Source organism: Lithobates pipiens, unplaced genomic scaffold (assembly GCF_037356315.1).
Source record: "Lithobates pipiens isolate NorthernLeopardFrog02 unplaced genomic scaffold, aLitPip1_a1.2 Scaffold_19, whole genome shotgun sequence".
In the NCBI taxonomy this organism is placed as follows: domain Eukaryota; kingdom Metazoa; phylum Chordata; class Amphibia; order Anura; family Ranidae; genus Lithobates; species Lithobates pipiens.
Genome location: NW_027507764.1, coordinates 373,155,493 through 373,181,873, shown reverse-complemented (window position 1 = coordinate 373,181,873; position 26,381 = coordinate 373,155,493). Strand labels below are relative to the sequence as shown.

At 40.0% G+C, this 26,381-nt stretch overlaps 1 protein-coding gene across 3 annotated transcripts in view; it reads right to left on the bottom strand.

Moving 5' to 3' along the window:
* SCGN (secretagogin, EF-hand calcium binding protein) overlaps positions 1-26,139 on the bottom strand; it is a 123,251-nt gene extending 97,112 nt beyond the window's left edge. Inside the window, exons 1-2 of one of the 3 annotated variants that reach the window (XM_077492303.1) lie at positions 25,893-26,139; positions 23,939-24,006 (exon numbers count right to left, since the gene is read on the bottom strand). In XM_077492303.1, the coding sequence (XP_077348429.1) occupies positions 23,939-24,006; positions 25,893-25,962 (138 nt within the window). In that variant the 5' untranslated portion in view covers positions 25,963-26,139. The remainder of the gene's footprint in view (positions 1-23,938; positions 24,007-25,892) is intronic. The other 2 variants (XM_077492301.1, XM_077492302.1) reach the window with 2 other exon arrangements.
* Between the last annotated feature and the right edge of the window lie 242 nt (positions 26,140-26,381).

The window sequence follows — 26,381 nt, the reverse complement described above, 5'->3', positions numbered from 1 at the left end:
AGTTTTACTTCATAACTTCCTACTTCCTGTTCCCACCCCTAGATCCTTAGACCTCTATGTAAATCTGCAGCACATACATATTCTACACTCACGACAACATGGGAGAGAGGGTTAGGTTTACAGATGCTACATGTTAAAGCAGAACTTCCATACTTCACACATCACTGCACAGGAAAAAGAACCCTTAAAGTGTAACTCCACTTTTATTGAGAAAAAAAAACATTCCCCTCTGGGTGATCTATGTACATTACAAGGATTATAACAAACCTTGTTGCAGATTCCTACGTTTTGTTATTCTAAAGAAATCAATGTGTGTTTCTCTGTACCGCAATGGGAGTGGTTTCATAATTAATGGTCACATGCAGGCCTGGACTGGGACAACAAATAGTATATAAAGTGAGAAAAAAATGCGCTATCCACAGACAACAAATAAATAATAGCTGCCAGCACCGCAGACTTACTGCAACAAACAAAATGGTGAAATAATAAAAAAGGTGCAGCGCCTAGATTATGACAATATCTATATAATCTTTTACCAGTGTAAATAATATAATAAACTTTAATAGTAAAAAAAACTCTGCATAAATTAACACTATTAATGATTCTATGTTTTAGACAACACTATATCCAAATATACAAAAAAAATTAATTAATTGATATACGTATATCCACCAAGGTGAACGTGTTAAGAGTCCATAAGTGAAACAATATGGTGACAAAGTGCAATATCTTGAGAAGTTATAGTGACTTCAGTGAATACTTTGCAGAAATCCACCACCACTTGAGAGGAGGCTTACCAGATGTAATGGACCCAGTTATGTATATACCTAGTGAGTCACACGAGTTTTTTGATGTAAATCCACACGAAAAAACAGCTGGCAAAACTTGTAACTTCTCATGGGTACCAGATTAGACAGAGAGATGACCCAAAAATAGATGAAATGGCTATCCACCTTTTGGGGTGACTGAGGACAGAGATTCTTCCACGTATATTATAGGCCAAAAAGAAGAAAATACAGCCTCATAGTGAAATACCGTTTAAAACTTTTATTAACATTAAAAGCGTAAATGGGTACTCACATATTACAGGCAAATACAAGCATGGAAATAAAATCTGGCAACGCAGTGGCATCAACGAGCCCTTCCCGACGCGTTTCTCCTAAACAGGCATCATCTGGGGATCACTGGACATGTGCACACTGAAATATTTTGTTTCAGAATTTCATTTTCGTCCGAATACTCCTGAAATTCGTTTTTATTTATTTTGTTTTTCGTTAAAAATTTGTCAGAAAATCCAATTGAATTAAGGTTGAATCTGTCATTATGGTGTCTGTCGAATGTTCAAAGAAGATTCGATGTAGCAGCTGAACTGTATGACTCCGTATAGTTTAGCTGCTCCGTCAAATCTTCTTTTCAACAGACACCACAAGCCAAAGATTCAACGTTTGTATGTTTTTCGCTGCTTTGCCGAATCTTTGTGATTTGATTTGTGGACTGGTGATAGTGATCACTGATCAGACAGGTAACAAGATAGGGTATATAAAATCTATATAGAATCTCAATCTATAATAATAAATCACCTCCCCACAACACGGGCAGCCTCTGAGGCTATCGCAACACTAGCAACACTAGTATCACTATCAAGTTCACAACACTAACACAATAGCAGCAGATTATTATGAAAAAGTTAAGTTGAACTGTAGCTTGCTTCACTATTGTTCTGCTTCTGTGCCAATGCTTAATTGCTAAATAATTTAGGTTCTCTGACAAACGGACCAGCTAAGATTGACTGTCTTCTGAAATGATTCGTTGTGTGTGTCTCTCTCTGCTAGCAATCGTAAGTAAGTTGGCTGTACGTGTGTACTTAGTTCTAGCTATTTTACTGCTCCTCCTCTTTGGTTACAGTCAGTCAATAACATTCATCATCATCATTATTTTTCTTTTACTTCCCCCACCCAATTCCAGCAGCAATCTTTTCTCTCTATGTCGAATCTTTTCTCTCTATGTAGAATATTCCTGGACTAATAGAGTTAAGGTTAGGCACATTCGACCACAGGTTCAATGGACACAGATTGTTATTGTCAGTGTCATGTCGAATCTCCTATCTATATCAAAATGTTGTCACACCGAAAACGAAAATAAAGCATTTATTTATGTCAGATCTTTCGTTTTTCGGATTCTGCACTTTCGTTATCATTTGTTAAAACAATAACGAAAATACCTGAAATTCGGACGAAAATGCATTCGGACAAAAACAAATGCACATGTCTACCAATCGCACCAGCAGGTAATGATGTTTCTTGGGAGTGGTCAGTATACACACTTTGTACAGAACAGCCCCAGGTAGCCATATTGCAATGCATTCTCAGAAAATTACAGAGCTGAGGATTGTAAAGGAAAGGTAATTTTTAATAACATTCAATTGCAATATGATTAATATCGCAATTATATGCGCTATAATAATTTACTTTATTTGCTACTTTTTTTCCCCCACAAAAGTGGAGTTACACTTTAAGTCAAGGCCAGCAATCTTCAGTAGACATCACCACAAGCAACCGCATTCTATTATGAGAGTTGACTAGCACCCAGCGAGACTCCATCCTATGCCCTTTCTTCTGCAGGAAAGTCCAGCAGCACCCTGTAGGACTCCATCCTGCCTCCACACACAGACAGTTATAAATCCACTTACATACAAGCCTTAGCTCCAAGCCTAGTCACATCCAGGCAAGCAGGTTTAAAGAAGCAGCTCTAGCAAGGCTGCAACCCAGGGAGGAAGAGAGCTTGCATCAGCTCATTCCAAAAATGTATACCCTTTCCCGTTATGCACCCCTGGAAAAGAAACTCATATGGGTTGGCTGAAAAAGGATGTAAATATTCATAACCCAAGCCCCTTGTGTTATCTATACCAGGGGTTGCCAAACTTTCTAAACAAAGGGCCAGTTTACTGTCCTTCAGACGTCAGGAGGGCCGGCCTGTTACAACCAAAGATTTTTGGGGGAGTTTATGTGATACACCAACACAAAGTGACACATAATTGTGAAGTGGAAGGAAAATGATAAATGGTTTTCAAATTTTTTTTGACAAATAAATATCTCAAAAGTGTGGCTTGCATTTGGTATTCAGTCCCCTTCACTCTTATACCCGTAACTAAAATCAAGTTAAACCAATTGCCTTCGGAAGTCACCTAATTAGTAAATAGAGTCCAATAGAGTGTAATTTACCCACTTAAGGACCAGCCGCAGCAGTTATTACTGTGGCAGGTTGGCTCCCCTGGGCAAATTGTTGTAGCTGTACATCGGCAGCTTAAAGACCACTAGGGGGTGTGCGTGCAGCGCAACGATGGAGCCGATGTGTGTGCCTGGCGGCCGCTATTGTTCCTGAAAGAGTCAAGGTAAACAGACAGCTCTCCGTTCTGTCAGGAGAGAGGAGACAGATCTGCTGTTAATACTGGTTATGAACAGCGATATGTCTCCTCCTCCAGGCAGTCCCATCCCCCCACAGTAAGGCCTCGTACACACGGTTCAATTGTTGTATGACCGAGCATCTGATTTTTGTCAAAAGCACATGTGCAGGATTTTGTCTAGCATACTAACTATCCTTAAATTGTCATTTGACAAACGCAAAACGTAGTGATGTACTATGAGAGCATAAAGAGAAAGTTCATTTCGTAGAAGTTTGGTGAGCATTGATTCATGATTTTCAGATCGTACAAAACAAATGCCTTTTAAAATATGTTTGGCATAACTACATCAGTATCACCAGCAAAGCAGCTTCATTATTACCCCATTAAAAGAGGATGAGAATGTGCGCTGCATTTTGACATTTCATCAACTGCCAGGTCGCGAAAGTTAATTCTAGATTACAAACAGTACTTTACAAGACCGAACTCTTCCCAGACGTTCCTTGATTCCGGCATGCGTGTTTGTACTTTCGACTTTTGTGCGACAATTTCTGTACTGACCATCCGAAAATCAGACATTGAGTTCACATCTGACAAAATTTTTATAGCCTGCACATCCAGTTTTTGCCTGCCGAAAAAGTCAAATAGTCTGTTGAAAGCACCGTACTAACAATCCAAAAATCCATCTTAACAAACTTTCCCTACTGATTTTCATATCATGTGTACAAGGCCTTAGAATCACTCCCTAGGACACACATTTAACCCCTTGACCGCCCCCTAATGTTAGCCTCTTCCCTGCCAATGACATTTATACAGTTTCAGTGACTATCTTTAGCTCTGATCGTTGTATAAATGTCAATGATCCCAAAAAAGTGTCAAAAGTGTTTGATCTGTCCGCTTCAATGTCACAGTCTCACTAAAAATCACAGATCACCGCCATTACTAGTGAAAAAAATATTCATAGTAAAAATGCCATAAATATATCCTCTATTTTGTATACGCTATAATATTTGTGCAAACCAATCAATATACGCTTATTGCAGGTTTTTTTTTTACCAAAAATATTTACACATTGGCCTAAACTGATGAAGAAATGTGTTGTTTTATGTTTTTTGGGGGGGATATTTATTATAGCAAAAAGTAAAAAAATATAGCTTCTTTTTCAAAATTGTGGCTCTTTTTTTGTTTATAGTGCAAAAAATAAAAAATGTACAGGTGATCAAATACCACCAAAAGAAAGCTCTATCTGTGGGAAAAAAGGACATCAATTTTGTTTGGCCACAGCATTGCACGACCGCGCAACTGTCAGTTAAAGAGACGCAATGCCTTATCGCAAAAAATGGCCTGGTTATCAAGGGGGCAAATCATTCCGGGCTTAAGTGGTTAATCTCAGTATAAATACAGCTGTTCCATGAAGCCCATGAAGCTCTCAGAGGTTTGTTAGAGAACCTTAGTGAACGAACAGCATCATAAAGGCCAAAAAACACACCAGACAGGTCAGGGGAGCAGTTTAAAGCAGGGTTGGTTTATAAAAAAATATCCCAAGCTTTGAACAGCTCACGGAGCACTGTTCAATCCATTATCAGAAAATGGAAAGAGTATGGCACAACCGCAAACTTACCTTGACATGGCTGTCCACCTTAACTGACAGGCCAGATAAGGAGAGCATTAATCAGAGAAGCAGCCAAGAGGCCCATGGTAACTCTGGAGGAGCTACAGAGATCCACAGCTCAGATGGGAGAATCTGTCCACAGGACAACTATTAGTCGTGTACTCCACAAATCTGGCCTTTAAGGAAGAGTGGCAAGAACTTTGTGTGACAGAAAACTAGCACTGCACATCACCCTAAATACACCATCCCCACCATGAAACATGGAGGTGGCAGCATCATGTTGTGGGGATGCTTTCCTTCAGCAGGGACAGGGAAGTTGGTCAGAGTTAATGGGAAGATGGATGGAGCCAAATACAATCTTAGAAGAAAACATGTCTGCAAAAGACTTGAGACTGGAGCGGAGGTTCACCTTCCAGCAGGACAACAACCCTAAACATACAGCCAGAGCTACAATAGACTGGTTTAGATTAAAGCATATTCATATGTTAGAATGGCCCTGTCAAAGTCCAGGCCTAAATCCAATTGCGAATCTGTGGCACAACTTTAAAATTGCTGTTAACAGACTGTCTCCATCCAATCTGACAGAACTTGAGCTATTTTGCAAAGAAGAATGGGAAAATGTCACTCTCTAGATGTGCAAAGCTGATAGAGACATCCCCAAAAAGACTTGCAGCTGTAATTGCAACGAAAGGTGGTTTTACAAAGTATTGACACGGGGGGCTGAATACCCCACACTTTTCACATATTTATTTGTAAAAAAAATTGAAAACCATTTATCATTTTCCTTCCACTTCACAATTATGTGCCACTTTGTGTTGGTCTATCACATAAAATACCAATAAAATACATTTACATTTTGTAACATGACAAAATGTGGAAAATGTCAAGGGGTATGAATACTTTTTCAAGGCACTGTACATAGTCCTCCAATGCCCTGCTTTACCCAATGACACATGCAAAATCTTTATTAATGGTTGTGTTTAAAGACAATTAAATTTTGGAGCTTTGTAACTTATTTATCTGTTCAATAATGACGTATAGATTTGTACAGCATGAGTGATAATTATCACAAAGCTCCTTCTGCACCACATGCAGACTGCAAACTATGACATGTTGTCTCCACATACTGTCAAATCAAAAGGACTGCCAAGATGATCCTTGTCTCAGTAGTTTGTATTTTTTTTCACTATCATGTCACCATAGCTATTTTCTAATATACTTTGTGCTGTGAGTGACACATATTTGACAATACAAATCAGAGACTGTCATTTGAAAGAGCAGGGTTATTGCTATCCATCCAGGAAAAAAAGCTTATCTAGATTTAAGACAGGGACTGCTATTGTCATCTCCTAATGAGAGGGTACCATAGATTTAATATAATGACAGTCTCTTAAAATAGCAAGGCATGTGGAGTGTACATAACCTATTCTGTATACTTAACATTTGTTTCCTTTACCACATCAACAGACTTGTACACTTCTTTAGTGTTATGTGATCACTAATGCTTTATACTAAACCTTCACGTAACAATACTGATGTGTATACATTTCACATATTAAAACCTAAAAATAATTTTAGTATATAAATATAAAGTATACACCTGTTACTTGCTGCTGCTGCTGCTCATTGCACCATGTCAAAATCAGAATAAACCATCCAACACAACGCAAACGAGTACAAAAAAAATGCAAGTTCAAACAAAAGTGCAAAAAGTGCAAATTCAATAAAAGCGCATACACCAACAATACATCAAGAAAAAATATTTCTAGAAATAATCACATTTGAAAGTGAACTAACAAGTATGTGACCAGTGAAAGTCTGTGTTATAAATGTGTTTTGAAAGTTCAAAAAAAAAACAATTTTCTTCAATAAGTGCTCCTGTGCAAACGTTATGCAAACGTGGTGTGGTGATCCAAAGAATATCACATGGTGATCAGTGCTTCACACTTCCCCCTTTGTGCTCTAACTCACCAGATAATATGGACCCCTTATCAGTATTGGGTCAGTCAGGCTGGATTTGTGAGCAGGGAGATGACACTTCGTATGAATCCTACGGAGTGGAGAGAATCCAATATGGTGTAGTACCGTCTTGTTTATTAGCATAAGAAAATTAAAATCACACTTACAATTTTCCAGAGAAAATAGCACATTGGGCATTAATCCCAGAAAAATTAAAAGATATACCTTTTGTATCATTTTAATTCCGGTCTAGATTTCCCATATATGGCTTCATGTTTTCATTTGCTCATAAAAATGTTTGCCACTGAGGGCGCATATTTGGCCCCCATGGCAACACCCCTTCTTCTGCCTATAATGGTTACCATCATGCCAGAAGAAATTATCACTCATGGAAAAATCTAGTTTGACCATGGGTGATATCAAAAATTATTTTTGTTTTCTTTTTAGATCTGTCCTTTGTAAGGCCCATGATATTGCCTCTAAAGCCCCGTACACACGAGAGGACTTATGTCCGACAGACTTCCGAAGGAGTTCTGCCGGAGTTCCGACAGAGTTCTGACAGACTTTTCGACTGAGCGGACTTGGCCACACACAATCACACCAAACTCCGACGGATTCGAACGTGATGACGTACGACTGGACTCGAATAAGGAAGTTCATAGCCAGTAGCCAATAGCTGCCCTAGCGTCGGTTTTAGTCCGTCGGAATAGCATACACACGAGCAAATTTTTCGGTAGGAACTGGGTCCGGCGGAGTTCCGTCTGAAAAATTTGAAGCATGTTCCATTTTCTAAAGTCTGTCAGACTTTTGCGAATCAAAAGTCCGTTGCAGCCCACACACGATCGAATAGTCTGACGGAATCATTCCGTCGGACTTTGGATGTTGAAAAGTCCGCTCGTGTGTACGGGGCTTAAGGCGTAGCTTTGCTTGATGTTTGTATATAGAGAATTCACATCAATACTCTGAAGAATTCAATCATCTGTCATTTCTATTTTTTTTAGCAGATTTATCAAATCCTTACTATCTTTCAGATAGGCCGGAAATTCTTGGGACAATGGTTTGAATAAAAAATCCAAATATTCTCCCAATCTACTAAAGAGAGAGTCAATGTTACTATTGGTCTACCCGGGGGTTTAACCCTGAATTTACTAATTTTAGGTATTTTGTATATAACCGGCATCCTAGGGGCATCAGGTATTAAGAGGAAGAGGCAGGAGGCACATCTGCCTCCTCTGTGCCAATCAGTACCCCTTGCCAGTGCCACCTGCCATTGCCACCTGCCAGTGCCCACCAGTGCCACCTATCAATGCCCATGCGTGCCACCTATAAATGCCCACAAGTGCACAGCGCTGAAAGCTGAAAATTGGTCTGGACAGGAGGGGGGTTTAAGTGCCCATTAAGTAAGTGGTTAATTAGATGACATTAAATTAAAAGTAAATTATAAAATGGCTTGGATAATAGGTTTATATGTTATATAATGTTTAACCTCCCTGGTGGTATGATCATTTCAGATTTTAGGTGCTGAAAGCGGTACCATTATTTTGCACGGAAATTTGGCATTTTATATTGTAGGCCTGTAATTCTTAGAAATAATTCACCTAAATCCGTCCAAACAAGAGTCTAATAGACATCCCACATATGATACAATTTTTAAATATGAAATCATAAATTATAACGTGTATGTATATATATATATATATATATATATATATATATATATATATATATATATAAAATAACTATAAATAATTATAACAAATAATAATATAATAATAATAAAAATTATTCAATAATGTAATCAAATTAAAAACACTGAAATATGCTGAGTTGCAGAATTGTCGCTGTCATTACTTTTATAATTTCCCCACAAATTACTATCGCTCAATTCTGCGAGTGATTCTAATTTATTATCGCTGTTTTCTAGCTGGTCTATAACCACTTTTGATGTAAACTGACATTTTTTGGTTGCTATGGACAATCTCCAGTTTCCTGGCATAAAGAACAGTATTTATAATATAAAACTGCATGCAGGACACTGGACAAACCACTAGGGACAAAAGGGATGTGTAATTATTTGATACAGTACTATAATCTGTAAGATTACAGTATACTGTATCTATACTGTGTTTTTTTACTTTTTGAATTTGGCGCCGAACTCCATCCCCGTGCGTCGCAATGCTCACAGGGAACAGAGCTCAGCACTGTGACAGATTGAGCGAGAAACGGCGGCTCAATGATCACAGCAGGGAGATATCGCTGGATCCAGGGGACAAGGTAAGTAACCCCCTACATGGATCCTGCGATGGGATCCCAAGTCTGGCTCAGGAATACTGCTTATGGTAATGAAATCTCACCCCGAGCCAGATTCGGGAATACCGCCAGGGAGCCTACGTGAAACTGAGCAAGTTTTTCTATGAAGTGGAACTGAACTCTGGAAGCTGTGTCAAAAAAAAGTCAGTCAGAAGGCAAAGAACTAGTCAGCAGTATTGCCTGTGGCCTCCCTACAGTTGATCTTTCCTCCATTACAGACTTATCTTGCCTTGTTCTGCACTGTGTCTTTGGGTGGAGGCGGCCATCTTGGTATAGGTTTCTTCCTGTCAGAGCCTCCAGCAAGGAGAACAGTGAGTGAAACTGTAGTGACAATACCAATTTGAATTCCAAATCTCTTGAGACAAGCAGCCAGAGGCAGCAGAGCCATAGATCTCACATTGCAGATACACAGCAATAAGGCTGTAGGCACAGGAGTACATAGGTGCCCTCACATACCAGAAAGTGCATTGTTATTAGCTAGGTCCGCATAGGCTGAGCACAAATACGCTAAGAGAACATTTCATTAAGCATTTAAATGTTAGGGCTGCCATACTTTATCAATGCATTTTCAACAATAACTAAGCCACTGTGGAGAAATGCATGTGATAAAGTACATCAAATTATACTGCTCCACCTTTAAATAATTATACATAAAGGGGTTCCTCAGTTCCCCCACAAAACATTAACAGTCAGCAGCTACAAATAGGGATCTAGCGTTGTCATTGTCCGGTTTGTTTCCCAGCTGGACTTCAGGTCCCCGGCGCTGCCATGCTAACTCTGCGAAGCCAGCTGTGACTTCATATGGCTTCACTACCAGTTTCCCACTGCACATACATAGGCCGCACTGCACTGTGTGAATAATTCCACAGCATTCTGAGCCCTGTGATGTGCAACAAGAGGCCGCGGGCCAAACTTCTGCTCAGATCCCCTTCGTAGACAATCTGGGAAGAAGAGGGACAGGGTACCTGTCAAAACCAGGTACCCACACTCCCCGACCCCCCTAAAAAAAATTTAAAAAATCCAAAACTTGAAGAGGATGGAGGGAGGAAGTACTTCCCACTGTGGGTACTGTTTTGCTTTAATTTAATTTGCCTTTTTGAATGTGTCAGTTTGCCACATATTACTTCAGCAATTTTGCCCAACTTCTTTTTATGATACACCTTCAAGTAATGTTTAAAAGCATTGCTATATGCACAAATCAGGTATAACAATTGCAATGATTTTAACAATGTTTGTGGTAGATCTGCCTTTCTTCTGAAGTTATATTCTGCAGATATAGGTAAGTTATGCCAGTACGCTGGTGGAATGTGCTAAGCGGAAGGGTAAACCTATATAAATATTCACACCATTGGTCTCAATGCTATAATAAGAAACAGTATTGTGTTAATTCGTCACCATCACTTTATATGTGTAAGTATTGATGAACTCTTAGTGCTCATTTACATCAAAAACACATGGTTAACATGCATTATCACAATGTATGTTAACACACTGTATGTGTACATTGTGGTGTGTTGTAATACATTGTTAATTGCACCCCGAATATACCCTTCATATACACTATAGCACATCAAAATGCAAAGTTGCAATTGATGTGTGCATTGTAGTGCACTGCATTGTAAAATAAATAGTGCAGGACCTACTTTTAAGCCATCCATAGATGGTTCAAGCAGGTTTGGTTCAGTAAGAACTGGCTAAAATTCGAACCATGTACGGCTGGCTAAATGTACCCAAGTTGATCAATCAATTAACTTGGGTACAACCAGTCTGCCAGATTTGAGATGTGATTATTGGTAGCGACTGTAATAGCCACTAACAAGAATCACTGTTCGCACACAATGGCTCCATGGGAGGGATTGCCCTGTCAACACTGTCTTTGTTGATGGGGAAATTGAGCAAATTTGTATAGCCCTTTACACATGGGCTGATTATCGAGCAGTATCGGCCAGTTCAGACATTCAGCCCATGAGTACAGGGCCGTTAGGCCGGCTTCTGTCGAAGTGGCATGACTGAAAAAAGGTCTGCCACTGGGAGCGCTGTCCAGTCTGTTCTGGCGGGGCGGGGGGGGGATTGCTGTGCCAACATTGGATTGTTAGTACAGCGGCTCCTCCTAAGCTGAGTTGAACGAAAAAAAAACTCACAGTGTGTATAAGGCTTTAAGCTTAGTACACATTAGCCGAATGTCGGGCAGCATCGGCCGGTTCAATAGAAACCGGCCGACATGTGGAGTCGGACATTTGGCTAGCTTCTGTTGAAGGGGCATGACCGAAAAAGGTCTGCTGATCGGCTCCTGATGAGTGTTCTGGTGGGTCTCCCCCCCTGCCAGAACACAATAGCACAGCAGGGGAGATCACTGTATTAATGTCGAATAGTTAGTACAGTGGCTCCTCCTGAGCAGTCAGGGGTTATCATTTACATATTAGTCACAGTATTTTAGAGCAGATTCAAAAGCTATATTTTTTTTTAAATCACTCATGGGTTTTTCCTGATCTGGTCTTGTCTTATTATTTGGTTTTAACCAATCTTTAAATGGAACATATTTTATAAAAAAAATAGCTTTTTTTGAATAAAGAAGAGCTTGTGGTGGATTTAACACCACAATGCATAATGTTATATATGAAGTCCTTAATGATGATGCAGCAAGGTCCCAGGCCTCCTTTAATCTAATGAGAACCACCAGAGCCAGGAACAGCTGATATCCTTCTGTATAGAGTGGGTTGCAAGGCATAGTGGGTGTGATGTAAGGTAGATTCATGGGTGCCAGACACTTCTTGAATGCAAAGAGATTTATTTTCTCTTGAATAGACCTGTAGGAGAGAGGGTTTAGGGCCATGACACCCTCAGGCAATTGCAATGTCAATTGGCAGACTCTGAGACTTCTACAGGTAGACAGCCATGCAGGGAAAGGCACCCAGCAAGGCACCACATCTGCATGTGTAGGAGTGCTGTCTCCTATGGCAACAGTCTTAGAACACAAATTGTAAAAAACTCCATTACTTTTATACAATCACTTCTTGTAGATTCTCAGCCTACTGAGCTCCCAGTCTCTCTCACTAGACTAGGCTGATTCACTGCCACTGAATCCCGTGAGCTCTTCTAATCTTCTCACTTTAGTATCTTCCTCAAGCGTCACTCCCGCTTCCCTGCTGGGTCCCTGGCTTGGCACTTCAGATACTCCTCAAGTGTCATCCTACTGGCTGGGTCCCTGGCTTGGCACCTGCAGAAGTTTCCAGATTCTTCACCGTCTCCGGTTGGTGATAATACTGCACCTGTACTTGCTTCAGCTACTCATTGTGGTCCCTGGTAACAAGGGGGATGGTCCCTTAGTGGCAACAGCTTCCCCTCTACCTCCGACTACGACAGGTTTTCGGGCCGGCAGAACTGTCTCTTCTGGTTGGATTGCAAGCCGCAATCCCAACCCTGTGCTGTTCTCTTGCTTTTGGATACGCCCTTAAACAGCCTAGCAGCCAGATGTGTCCGGGATAAGCCTAAACTATGGCATAGCAGCCCGGGCAACACAACACACGTTCACCCAGACAGTCGTCCAGGTGGCACAAAACCTCAATCACCTGACTCCACCCAAATATATATGTTCTGTTTTCGAGGCCAATAGGCCAAGAAAACCCCTGCCTATTGACTGAGACACCCCATATATTCCTAATCTGTCCTTGCATCGCCCTTATCTTATCCAATGTCACCAGGTACCTGGTCACCCAGCAACAGAAGTGAGAAGTGCAGAAATTCCACTCTTAGGGTGAAATCAATTGATCCCTAACAATTGGCCAAGGCGACTATACCTGGCAGGTAAATTTAGGAGCAACCCTGACTAGACACCAGGGTGCTACATCGATAAATTGTGTTATACAGTGATACCTTGGTTCACAAACGCTTCTGTTCACAAACAACTCGGTTCACAAACATAAGCCGCAGCCATCTTCCCTGCTCTGACACGTGTTCGCGACTTCCTGTAGGTGAGATTGTGGTCACAGAGAGACACTGAGAATTGTACTGCATTGAGAAGCTTTTTGGTGTGCTTTTTAGCACATACTGTACAGTACTGTACTGTACATCCCTGTGCACACTTGCTGTAAAGCTTTTTTGTGTGCTTTTTTATCATATACTGTACTGTACCGGATCATCCAGTATGGCTCCAAAGAAAATTGAGAGCAAGCTTGGTAGTAAGAAGAAAGTGTGGGGCAGTAATGAAGGTGACAAGACTGTTCAGAGCCAGGCCAGAAGTCATCTCAAACAAGGTTAGTGTTCTCTCTCTTCATACTGTACTTTTGTTTCATATTTTTGTGGTTCAAAAACCCAAAAAAAGTTTAGAACGTATTACCCTTTTTACATTAAACCCTATGGGAAAATTTGCCTCAGTTCACGACCAGAGTCGTGGAATTAAGTTTGTGAACCGAGGTATCACTGTATATTAAGGTGGTGGCAACAAAACCAAGCAAAACTACTTTCATTTTTTTTGTTACCAAGACATCCGTGTCTTGCAAAGTCCCTATGCTGGCAGTAACCTCCAGATACCTTACAGTATACACTATATTGTCAAAAGTATAGGAACACCTGCCTTTACATGCACATGGAATTTAATGGCATTCCAGTTTTAGACCGTAGGGCTCAGTATTGAGTTGGCTGAACCTTTGCAGCTATAACAGCTTCAGCTCTTCAGAGAACACTGTCTACAGGGTTTAGGAGTGTGTCTATGGGAATGTTTAACCATTTTTCCAGAAGAGCATTTGTGAGGTCAGGCACTGATGTTGGACGAGAAAGCCTGGCTCTCAGTATCCACTCTAATTCATCCCAAAGGTGTTCTATCGGGTTAAGGTCGAGACTTTGTGCAGGCCAGTCAGGTTCCTCCACCCCAAACTCGCTCATCCATGTCTTTATGGACCTTGCTTTGTGCACTGGTGTGCAGTCATGTTGGAAGGGGCCCTCCCAAACTGTTACCACAAAGTTGGGAAACAAGAAATTGTCCAAAATGTCTTGGTATGCTGACGCCTTAAGCCCTTGTACACACGGTCGGAGAATCTGTCGGAATGTGTCCTATCGGACCGTTTTGTCGGATAATCCGACTGTGTGTGGTATGCATCGGACTGTTTCCGTCGGAATATCCGTCGGACCAAATTTTCCAACTTGCTGGAAATATTTTCCAACAAACTGGTCCAATCGGACATACTCCGATCATGTGTAGAGATCTCCGATCGTACCAAGTGCCACGCATGCTCAGATCAAATTCCTACATCAAAGCTATTGGCTACTAGCCTGAACGTAGTCCCATCGTAACAAAATTACGCCATCACGTTCCGAACGATCGGATTTTCCGACAACTTTGTCCGACCGAGTGTATGCAACAGTTTCGGACAAGATCCGTGTGTACAAGGGCTAAGAGTTCCCTTTGCTGGAACTAAGGGGCCAAGCCCAACCCCTGAAACACAACCCCACACCATAATCCCCCCTCCACCAAATGATTTGGACCAGTGCACAAAGCAAGGTCCATAAAGACTTGGATGAGTGAGTTTGGGGTGGAGGAACTTGACTGGTCTGCACAGAGTCCTTACCTCAACCCAACAGAACACATTTGAGATGAATTAGAGCAGAGACTGTGAGCCAGGCCTTCTAGTCCAACATCAGTGCCTGACCTTACAAATGCGCTTCTGGAAGAATGGTCAAACATTCCTATAGACACACTCCTATACCTTGTGGACAGCCTTCCCAGAAGAGTTTAAGCTGTTATAGCTGCAGGGTGTGCCAACTCACTATTGCACCCTGCGGACTAAGACTGGGATGCCATTAAAGTTCATGTGCGTGTAAAGGCAATACCTTTGACAATATAGTGTATGTGTAACTAAAACTTTTTTTATGTTTTGGATAGAGTAGGGGATAGTTAAAACTTCTACCATTTATTCTGTCTGTGTATCATTGGGGAATTTACCTTTACTTCCTGTCCCAGAGAGGTAAAAGGAAGTTAGAGGAAATCTCCTAGTGACAGTGATCTTTTGAACAGTTATCCTCATTAGAAGATTAAGGCCTCTTTCACACTAACGTCCCGTTCAGGCCCGCCTGTCAGTTTTTCAGGCGGACCTGAACGGGTGCTCCATAGAGCTCTATGGAGCGTCGGATGTCAGCGGTGACATGTCCGGTGACATCCGACCCGCTCCGATCCGAAAAAGTGTAACGGAGGAAAAAGCTATTTTTCCATCCGTCTGCGGATCGGATCGGGTGACGACGGGCACTGCGGTCCGTCGTCATCCGATCTCCCATAGGGGAGAGCGGCGCTGTGACAGATCCGTCCCTGCGCAGTGTGCAGAGACGGAGCTGTCATCTCCCTGCTCAGCGGGGATCGGCGGAGTGATCCCCGCTGAGCAAACGGACATCCACGGGGCGGATCAGAACTGATCCGCCCCGTGTGAAAGGACCCTTACACTTATTGTTCTTGGGACAGCTCTTAATTTTGGATATCATTTCACTTTCATTTCACCTTCACTCCACAGTGGTCGCCAGTACAAACAGATGGGGGAACCTTGCCACAAGGGGACCAGGTAGCAAGAAAAACATGATAGAATATCTAATAGAATATCTAATTGGGCACTCTGCTACAGATACACTTTAAGATCCCTTAGGTCTGGACAATTTAGTAAATACCACCTGAAAAGATTGATAAGTGCCTTGCACGAGCCCCTTTTGTAAATTTGTTTTATTGATGAAGAAAGAAGGACTTCAGATTGATTGGACTCATAATTCTAGTCAGATCAACAAGGTGCAGCAGCAGCTTTTCTAAGATGACTGAAGACACATAGGGGGAGATTTACTAAAACTAGAGAGTGCAAAATCTGGTGCAACTCTGCATAGAAACCAGTCAGCTTCCAGATTTTATTGCCAAATGTTAATTATACAAGCTGAAGTTAGAAGCCAATTTGCTACCATGCACAGCTGCACCAAATTTTGCACTCTCCAGTTTTAGTAAATCTCCCCCTATACTCGCTTGCACAAAAATAAGTATATACTTACCACTTTCACAGATGTGTTAGCACCTTCTGTGATCACTGCACTTGAATAACACCTACCTTCACCGTCTTCAATGATATGGAAGCAGCAGGTCTGTGCTTACTTTTTTCCACATTGTTTTATTAAATATTCTAATGTAGTGATAAAGACAGATGGTACTCATAACTGTTTTATCACACAATCAAAGCAAGATGGGTGAATCATAATAGAAACCACAACTGTTATGTTACAGACACTTGTCTGTTCATAGCTTTCCTATAGTCAACAGGTCCTCAACAGTTTAGTCATTTTAATCTCTATCATTAAAGAGGAAGTAAACCCTGATGGGTTTACTTATTCTTTGTTTCCTTGCAAAGGTAAAGCATAATGGACTACTATGCATCGCATAGTAGCCCATTATGTGTCACTTACCTGACACAGGAGCCACCGATGTCACCACTGTCCCCTGTAGTCCGGAGCGTCCATCTTCTTCCGGGTATCGCTGCTCAGGGCACTCACAGCCCCGGAACAGCGATGACGTCACTCCGAAGCATGCGCACGGGAGCCGCCACTAACGGCATATTGCCATTAGCAGCGGCATGCTGTTAACTGCGATAGTGTGCCTGGGTGCCGCTGTCTACGGCGCATGCGCCGTAGACAGCGGTGCCTCTCTTTTTGGAAATATGTCATAAACTGTGTAGGTTTAGGAGATATTTCTTGGACCTACATATAAGCCTTAATCTAGGCTTACCTGTAGGTCAAAGTGGTTTGTAAGGGTTTACAACCACTTTAAAGCTGCATTCACACTTCAGCGTTTTGAATCGCAGGCAGATTTGACACAATTCTGCCCGAAATTTCAAAGCGACAATATGTGAATGACAAATCGCGGGACTCACATTTGAGATGACATTTATTTGAATGACACCTAAAATCGTGGTGTGGGCCTGCTGCGATCGCAGCGCAATTTATCATCACTTGAAGCATGTCGCCCAAAAGTAGCTCCTGAACTTTTTTGGGCGACAAGCTTCATGTGAAGCTTCATCACCAGGTAAAAATAAAGAAAAAAGGGCTTACAACTAATACTAAGGCATCCACCACATCTAGAACTGGTAAACTGAAATGTATTGTTTGTTTGGTTTTGGGTCTTATACCGTTTTAAATTGATGACATTTGCATTATTCCTGTTGTGTTTTTGTGTAGCATTGGAATGGTGTTTAGTTTCTGCATTGTTTGAAGCATCCCAGTACCCATTAATGGACCTGTTTTCTTTCCATCAATACATCAAGCTGTTCACTGTATAAAGCTAAAGGAGTGTAGCTAATTTATAATTTCATTAACTCATAATGTCATCTATGGACCATGATGGTATCTTCTATTCAGCCTGTTTGTTCCATTTAATAAAAAAAAAACGACTACTACAAATTTTAAAGAGCAATTCAAGGAAAACATGAGCTGCCAATGCTAGCAAACCAACGCTGCCAAAGTCAGAAAGTCTACTCTACTCTATTTATTCAAGTTGCCTGCAATCCCCTAAATCAAGATTTTATAAAGCCCCTCACACGGTCAGTAGAAGGAAAGGAAAAGTTCACTTCCTGGAAGCTGTGCTTGGGTAACTTCCACTTTCCTTGCATAGCACATCATCACAAGGCCTCATCCACACTGGTTTATTGTAAAACGCTGTTTCTCCTGACAGGGAGAAAATCAGCATAAAAACTTCACCAAAGCTGTGATTTTTCAAACCAGGTTAGCAGTGTTTGGCTTTATGCGTTTATTTCACTGGCCAGAATTTTTATGTATTCTGGCCATTGAAATGAATAAACACTAAAGTTCTAAACACACGTTTAGGCGTGTTTAGCAGCGACAAGTATTTTTTCAGCCCAAACTCTGCTGCTCCTGGATGGCCTGGCAGTGTTATTCTTTCCTGCCTCTAATAGCACCTGCTGCTAAACGCTGCTAAAATCACACATAGGCTAACATGCAGAGGAGTTTAGAGACAGGAAAAATAAAAACACCAGACGCTCCTAGAAATAGCTTTAACCAGAGTTTGGCGATCTGGGTGGACATCATATGACGACCTCCTGGACTGCACCGTAGCATGGTGCAGTGCTATCTGTCACTGGCTATGTCCATTAGACACAGCCAATGACTGATCAGTGTACCGGCCCTCTGTGGGGTACCATGTGACCACTGTGACCAATCACAGCAGATCATATGACAATTGTAAACAATGGATGGCTTCTTTTCATGCCATCCATTGTGTAGAATTGTGTTGCTAGTTGTGATTGGTCACAGTGATCATATGGTACAGACAGGGCCAATCACAGCCCATCTATACCATGTAACTAGCTGTGGCCAGGATGAAATTCATTGCTATAAGCAATCATAATGTGTAAAAAGTACAACGTTACTATGATGACATTATATTGCTCTGGTCACAGTGTGTTAAAAAAAAAAAAAGAAAACAAAATGAAACCATATCTTTGCCACATCAGTTATATGATGAGGCTGTAGTCAGTACTACACTGGTGACAGTATGTAAAAAAAAAAAAAAGAATTTTTTTTAATTTTCCAAAAGATGATGACAAAAACATCAAAACAACTCACCATGCCACTTACTAAATACATTGGACTGTTTACTCTCCAAAAAGGGGTCATTTGGAGTAAATTTCTACCGTGCTGGCATTTTTTTCAGCTCAAGAAATTAGATAAGGATTGATCGATTTTCAGATATATACCATAGTTTATGGACTCTATAACCTTCCTACAGACTAAATAATATACTGTACACTGATTTGAGTTATTTTCACCAAAGAAATGTAATACAATATATTTTGGCCTAATTTGTGAAGAACAATTACTTATTTGCAAAAGTTTAGAACAGAAACAAAGAAAAAGTTTTTTCCCCAAAATTATCGCTCTATTTTGTTCATTTAGCAAAAGATTTAAAAAAAACGGTGGTGATTAAATATCACCAAAATAAAGCTCTAGATGTGTGAACAAAATGATAAAAATTTAGTTTGGGTATAGTGTTGCGTGACCACGCAATTGTCATTCAAAGTGCGACAGCACTGAAAGCTGGAAATTAGCCTGGACAGGAAGGGGGTAAAAGTGCCAAGTATTCAAGTGGTTAAAATGTCCGGTGTGCATGAGGCCTTAAACTTCCAGAGCAGGTTGGAATCTTGTTTGTGGGTAAAAGAATCTTCTTAACATTGGCACTCTTTTACATCCAATTTTTTGAGAGGCATGAAAGTGATACTAAAGGCCATTTTTTTTTCTTTAAAAATAACAAACATGTTATACTTCCCTGCTCTGTGAAATGGTTTTGCTCAGAGAAGCCCCAATCCTCCTCGTCTCGAGATCCCTCTTGGTGCTCCTGGCCCCTCCCTCCCGTCGAGTGCCCCCACAGCAAGCAGCTTGTTATGGGGAATGCATGGCGAGCCGCAGCTCCAGGTTTCCATTCATACACAGAGCCATGGTTCGGGCCCCTCCTCCTCTCTCTACTGATTGGCTAACTGAATTTGATTGACTGCAGTGGGAGCCAGTGGTTCCGCTGCTGTGTCTCAGCCAATCGAAAGGGAGAGTCCCAGGCAGCCGAGGCTTTCATGCACATCGCTGGATAGAGATGGGGCTCAGGTTTGTATTAGGAGTCTGCTGCACACAGAACGTTTTTTATCTTAATTCAAAGATTGCATTAAGGTAAAAAAAACAATGCCTTTACAACCACTTGAAGTAGCCTGTAGTGAATGTGTTAGCTTTGCAGCCAAGGTGGATCCAGTGTGACCAAGTTACTAACAAAAGGAACTAGCATAGACTGGTACAGTGCACATGTGTCTGGATGGTCCACTGAGGTACTAAACATTCTCTCTGTATGAAAATCATTGTTCAATCACTTGCCGACCAGCCACCATCATTATACTGCAGCAGGTCGGCTGGTTTCCACAAATCACTGTAGGTGCACTTCAGCTCCTTTAAGAGCCACAGCAGGCACACACCTGCACTCACTGCACTCGATGCATGTGGCCGGCAGCTGCGATATCTGCCAGCCACCCACGATGGCAGGAAAGAGAGCCAGGATGGGGATCTGTCAATGTAAACAGACAGATCCCCATTCTGACAGGTGAGGAGAGAGAGATTTGCTGTTCCTAGTGATTAGGAACAGTGATCTCTCTCCTCCTCCAGTCAGCCCCACCTTCCAGGGAACACATTTTAACACCTTGATCGCCCCCCCTATTAACCCCTCCCCTGCCAGTGAAATTTACAAAGTAATCAGTCCATTTTTATAGCACTGATCGCTGTATGAATGTCAATGGTCCGAAAAAAGTATCAAAAGTGTCCGATCTGTCTGCCGCAATGTCGCAGTCCCGCTAAAAAATCGCAGATCGCCGCCATTACTAGTAAAAAAAAGAAATAATAAAAATGCATAAATCTATACCTTATTTTGTAGACACTATACCTTTTGCGCAAACCAATCAATATATGCTTATTGCGATTTTTTTTACCAAAAATATGTAGAAGAATATATATTGGCCTAAACTGATGAAGAATTTTTTTATTATTTTTTTATATTTTTTTGGATATTTATTATAGAAAAAAGTAAAAAAAATATATATTTATTTTTTCAAAATTTTCTGTTTATAGCGCAAAATATAAAAAACGCAATGGTGATCAAATACCTTCAAAAGAAAGCTCAATTTGTGGAAAAAAAGGACGTCAATTGTTTGGTTACAGCGCCGCATGACCGTGCAATTGTCAAAGGAGTTTAGCGGCGTTACAGCAACGCAGTGCCGTATCGAAAAAAATGGCCTGGTCATTAAGGGGAAAATCTTCTGGTCTGTAAGTGGTCAATTTTAATTTTTGTAATGTTAATGCAACCAAACTATCAAAAATACACATGAAAACATTAGTAGGGCTGCAAAGTGATTGTGTTTTACCACTTTTGATACATCCAAATCAATACATGAACTTCTACCTGAAAAGATTCACCAGACACAAGGCAGTGTCTTAGGGGCTTATCTTGTAACAGGTTTTATCTCAGTGGCCACTTAGCAAGGATGGTTTTTGCACCATCATCCCAATAGCCACTTGAAGAGAATTGATAATTTCTATAAGAAAATAAGGCAATGCCAGGCAGTGCAACAACTCTGCAAATAATGTCACCAAAAGCATTTAGTATAATTGGAATAAATCAAAATGTGTACACATTGAAAATAAACAGTAACATATCATACATCCCTTCTGTTAATAGGTACTATATTCAATGAGATCCCCATGTGCATTTACTCCAGTGTGAATTCAGATATGCACACAAAGCAATATAGTGCTAGTAAAGATGGACCAACTCATGGCTAAACCGCAGCTTCATCCAAACTGGGCTATTGTTCCTAATGGCAAAAGGGTGTGGCAAGCCTTTGTGCTTCACCTTAGAGGAGGCTGGTAAAAGCTATACTAATATCTGAGCTCCTATTTAAGGAAATCTGACTTGATTTTTGTTTTTCCTTTGATGTTTATAGTACCCGAGTGCTATTAACATCATCCTAATAAATGATCCTCTCTATTTATGTTCCTGAGTTTGAGACTTTTATAGAATGATTCTAATTTATGATTGTTTGTCCTTTTTTACATCTGTACAATAAGTATATAAGGACTCTACCAGCACAGAGAAACCATAAACCTAAATCAACAAAAGGTGTTTGTTGCCTTAACAAGCAGTTTTAGATGACAGGTGACAGGTTATCTACTAATACTATCAAGATATACTGCCAGCTGCAGCCGGAATCCAGAATGCCCATTAAATGTGTGTCTGCTTTCTGGTCTGTGCTAATTCCTGTTCTTCTGTTAATTTATCATTAATCAAGTTTTTAATATCAAGGCAGGCTTAAGGCTTCGTTCACACATGCTGCAGCCGCAGTACACAGCATGGGGTCTGGTGTGTCCCTGGTCACTGATTCAGGTGCGAATCAAGTCCAGATGTTTGCCTGAATTCGCACCTACATCGGACCAGAAGATGCACAGGACCCTTTTTCAATGCAGACTGAGGCCGCCCCAGAGCTGTGTGAGCCAGCTCCATTGAGAGCTGGTCACACTCTCCTATCATACGTATTGGATGCGGGGAAAGCTGCACCCAATTTGCATGTGTGAACAGAGTCTGAAACTGTTTGTATGCAATGAGGAACTTTTGGCTTTCTTCAAGTGAGAAGCTGTCTGCCACAGAACAGCCCTTGGTGTACATGCTCACCTTAAGACTTGCTGAAAAGTTACAATGTTAGGCCTCTTTCACACGGGGTGGAGCCGCTGGACAGGCTCCGCTAACTCAGCGGGGGTGAGATCGTATGAAAAGGGACAGCCTGTCCATTTTCATCCAATCCCATCCGCTGGACAGATGGAGAATGTATCCTCAGCCATCTATTTTGAGTGGATTGGATGACATCCGCCTGTCCTTAGAAGTCGATGGATAGCCCGATCAGATCTGCTTGAAAAACGGACAGGCGGATCCCAGCGGGCCGATCACGTGAAAGGGGCCTTACAGTCTGTTCATTGGTGAGAGGGGACTGAGAAAATGCTTACTCCTGCCTGCAGCTGATTGATGAAATCCTCTCAATCTAGACAAAGTCATTGAGTGGAGCACAACATAGATTTTTAATAAGTTTTAATTTTTAACTATAAAGTTGCTGTACAATGAGACTTACTAATAGGTTCATTTTAAGTGTGGTCATTTATATCTATTCTATTAAATGCAATCTGCTAGGATAGAAATATGAGAGCAGCAATCACTGAATTGAAGGTAAATATTTCCAGGCTGTCATTCTTATCTTTACTTCAATACATGGCAAATCAGTGACTGGGAACAAATATGTGCATGACAGGTGTCCAACATCTAATATCATATGCATGTTCTTTTTCTGGATTAGTGACTTACCAGGTAGAAAAAGAAGGATAAGGATGACAGTCCTTGTATACTGCACCATCATAAACAAGTCATCAGTGGCCATTCCTATTTATCTTTATACATGTGCCCATTTATCTTTTCTAGTTGTAGGTAATTTGTGGTCACAGAAACCACTGTAACAAGTAGGTAGGCACCAAGTTATTTATACTATGGTAAAAATAGATAATACAATAGGTAACTTTACTACTAACATGCAATCTCTTTCAAGTTTTTCAAATGCATATTATAACAAAGCAATCATTTAAATAGCAATATATTCTGACTATATCTCATAAGTCAACATTTAAGCAATATATCAAATCAAGCAGTAATTAAGAAAACATATAATTCTGCATTCTTAACACTCTGCTAGCCAAAGCTTATTATTGGTAACTAGTAACACGTTCATCTTTTGTCAAGCAATGCAAAGAAGATATATACTGAATAACGTCCTTCAGTATTATTAAGCCTGCACTGTATTTTACACTGTTGATAATATGTGAAATAAATATGCACAATACCCACATACATACAGTAGATGTTTAATGTATATAGCCATATGAATGCAGCTCCTCTCTTATAATTATCTTTTATGCACAATTATATGCTACCATTATTTATGCACAGACTGCATATGCTTAGGCAAATATACATTTGCAAATGTATTTAAAATTGTAGTTATCAATAAAATCTTGAGTTATTATTAAATATAAACAAATAATAGAAGATATAAGTTACTTACCGTGCCTAGCTTCTTAAGAAGGTGGCAAAAGAAGTCATCAAGCTCTTTACCTTCAATGTAACCATTGTCTAAATACATAGAAAGTATATTTTAATTCCAAAAAAATGTAAGTCCCAAACTAGTACCTACAAGCATAGAATTTATCCAACACTATTATATATATATATATTATAGAATCAATTATTTGGCTCCTTAAATAAGAATATGCCAGATGCAATAATGCATGTAAACCAATCAACAATCATTTGTTATTGTTCTGATTGCTCTAAATAATTAAAGTTGAAATACATTTGTCTGCTTTGTTTTACTGCAGTTTCACATTACTGTTTCAACTGCCTTATTAAGTAAGCTGTATTCTGCATGTCCTTAATGTGAAAAAATAAAATAATAGTAGACTGATCTGGAGGGTGAGGCCAGGTCAACAATAATGGGATATACAAGGTATTTTACACTGTTGATATTTCCGATGATTGGAAGTCTTTTACTAAGTAAATTACATCCTATTTCCTCTGAAATGGAAAATACTTTGCCTTCATAATCTACTTAGTGAAGTTCTACTGTCAACTACTAGAGGAATGTGAACTGACAGCTGTAAAAATGTTGCAATAATTATGTTTATAATTGTTATTACTGAGCAAGTACAGAACCTTCAGTATATACCATTGTGTTGTGTATGATATAAATACATATAGTGAAGGAAAAAAGTATTTGATCCCCTGCTGATTTTGTATGTTTGCCCACTGGCAAAACCTTGTGTAGGTCTACAATCTTGTCCCCGTCATCCTTGGACAGCTCTTTGGTCTTGACCATGGTAAAAAGATTGGAATCTGATTGATTGCTTCTGTGGACAGGTGTCTTTTATACAGGTAACAATCTGAGATTAGTAGTGCTCCCTTTAAGAGAGTGCTCCAAATCTCAGCTCATTACATGTATAGAAGACACCTGGGAGGCAGAAATCTTGCTGATTCAAGGGGATCAAATACTTATTTCACTCATTAAAATGCAAATCAATTTATAACTTTTTTGAAATGCGTTTTTCTGAATATTTTTGTTGTTATTCTGTCTCTCACTGTTAAAATAAACCTACCATTAAAATTATAGACTGATTATTTCTTTGTCAGTGGGCAAACGTACAAAATCAGCAGGGCATCAAATACCTTTTCCCCTCACTGTACATACAGTATCTATTATTAATCTACACATATAGTGTGCGTGTGTGTGTATATATATATATATATATATATATATATATATATATATATATATATAACATATTTTTTTTATTTTTTATTATTACAAATATTTTTATAGTACCAACAGTTTATGTTTTTACATACTGTACATACACATCAGCCCCTACTCTCAAGGAGCTTACAATCTATGGTCCCTATCCCATATGCATACATATCCCTATTTCACATTCATACTCACCCCATAGTAGAACAAAAGTTGACAAAAGCTAATTAACCTACTAGCATGTTTTTAAAATGAAATGCATATTGTCGTTCTCATATCGTTTGCATTACTTATAAAATACATTACTTTGCATACTTTGAATACTATTAGGACATACATGGCTGACTTTTTCTGTATGTGACTGGAGTTTTATTTATGCTTCAATCACAGGGCTACAGATTTCTAATTACTTTTGTAATATGGATGACTATTATGAGGCTGTTTTAAGACCTGCTTCATGTTTTTTTTTTTTGTATACATCACTATTAAAATCTATTCGTGTTACAGCCAAAAGCAGGTCTAATACCCCTGCCCCCAAACGCTAAAAACTTAATACAAAGTCTATCCAAGCCTTTATATAGGTAGGCATCATTTTATACATTCTGTACACTGCTACACAGTATTATTTGTGTGCTTAGATTAAATCTTTTTTTTTTTTCTGTGTGTTTTATTAACCTAGTTCAAACAGATTTAAAGAAATATAATATAATTTGCTTACCATCAGAGTCAAAACGCTGCCAAATCTCCAAGAACTCTGCAGCATCCAGCTTGAGAAAGCCGCTGTCCATGGTGCTAATGGTTATTACAGTGCTGAAGGGAGAGAGCAGAGCAGAGCAAATACTAGGGCTGAACCTTCTATTCCAATTCAGCTCTCAGCTTTATTTATGGTTAGCAGCTATCTCCTCCCATTAAGCACTTGTTGAATTGCCTGAACAGGAGGCAGGGTCATTTGCAGCACTAATGTATCACATATGCTCCAGTGAAGGCTAAAGTCCAATAAGCCTTATCACAAGTTCTATTGTTCTGCTAGGTGTCTTGCGTCACTGCTATGTTTCACATGACGGTGACAGTGGCATGTGCATAAAACATATTGTCTAGGCAGATGCATAGACATATTATACACTATGCATAATATGCATAGACATATTATACACTATGCATTCTAAGATCTCTCTCTCTCTCTCTCTGCACTATGCATAATAAAACA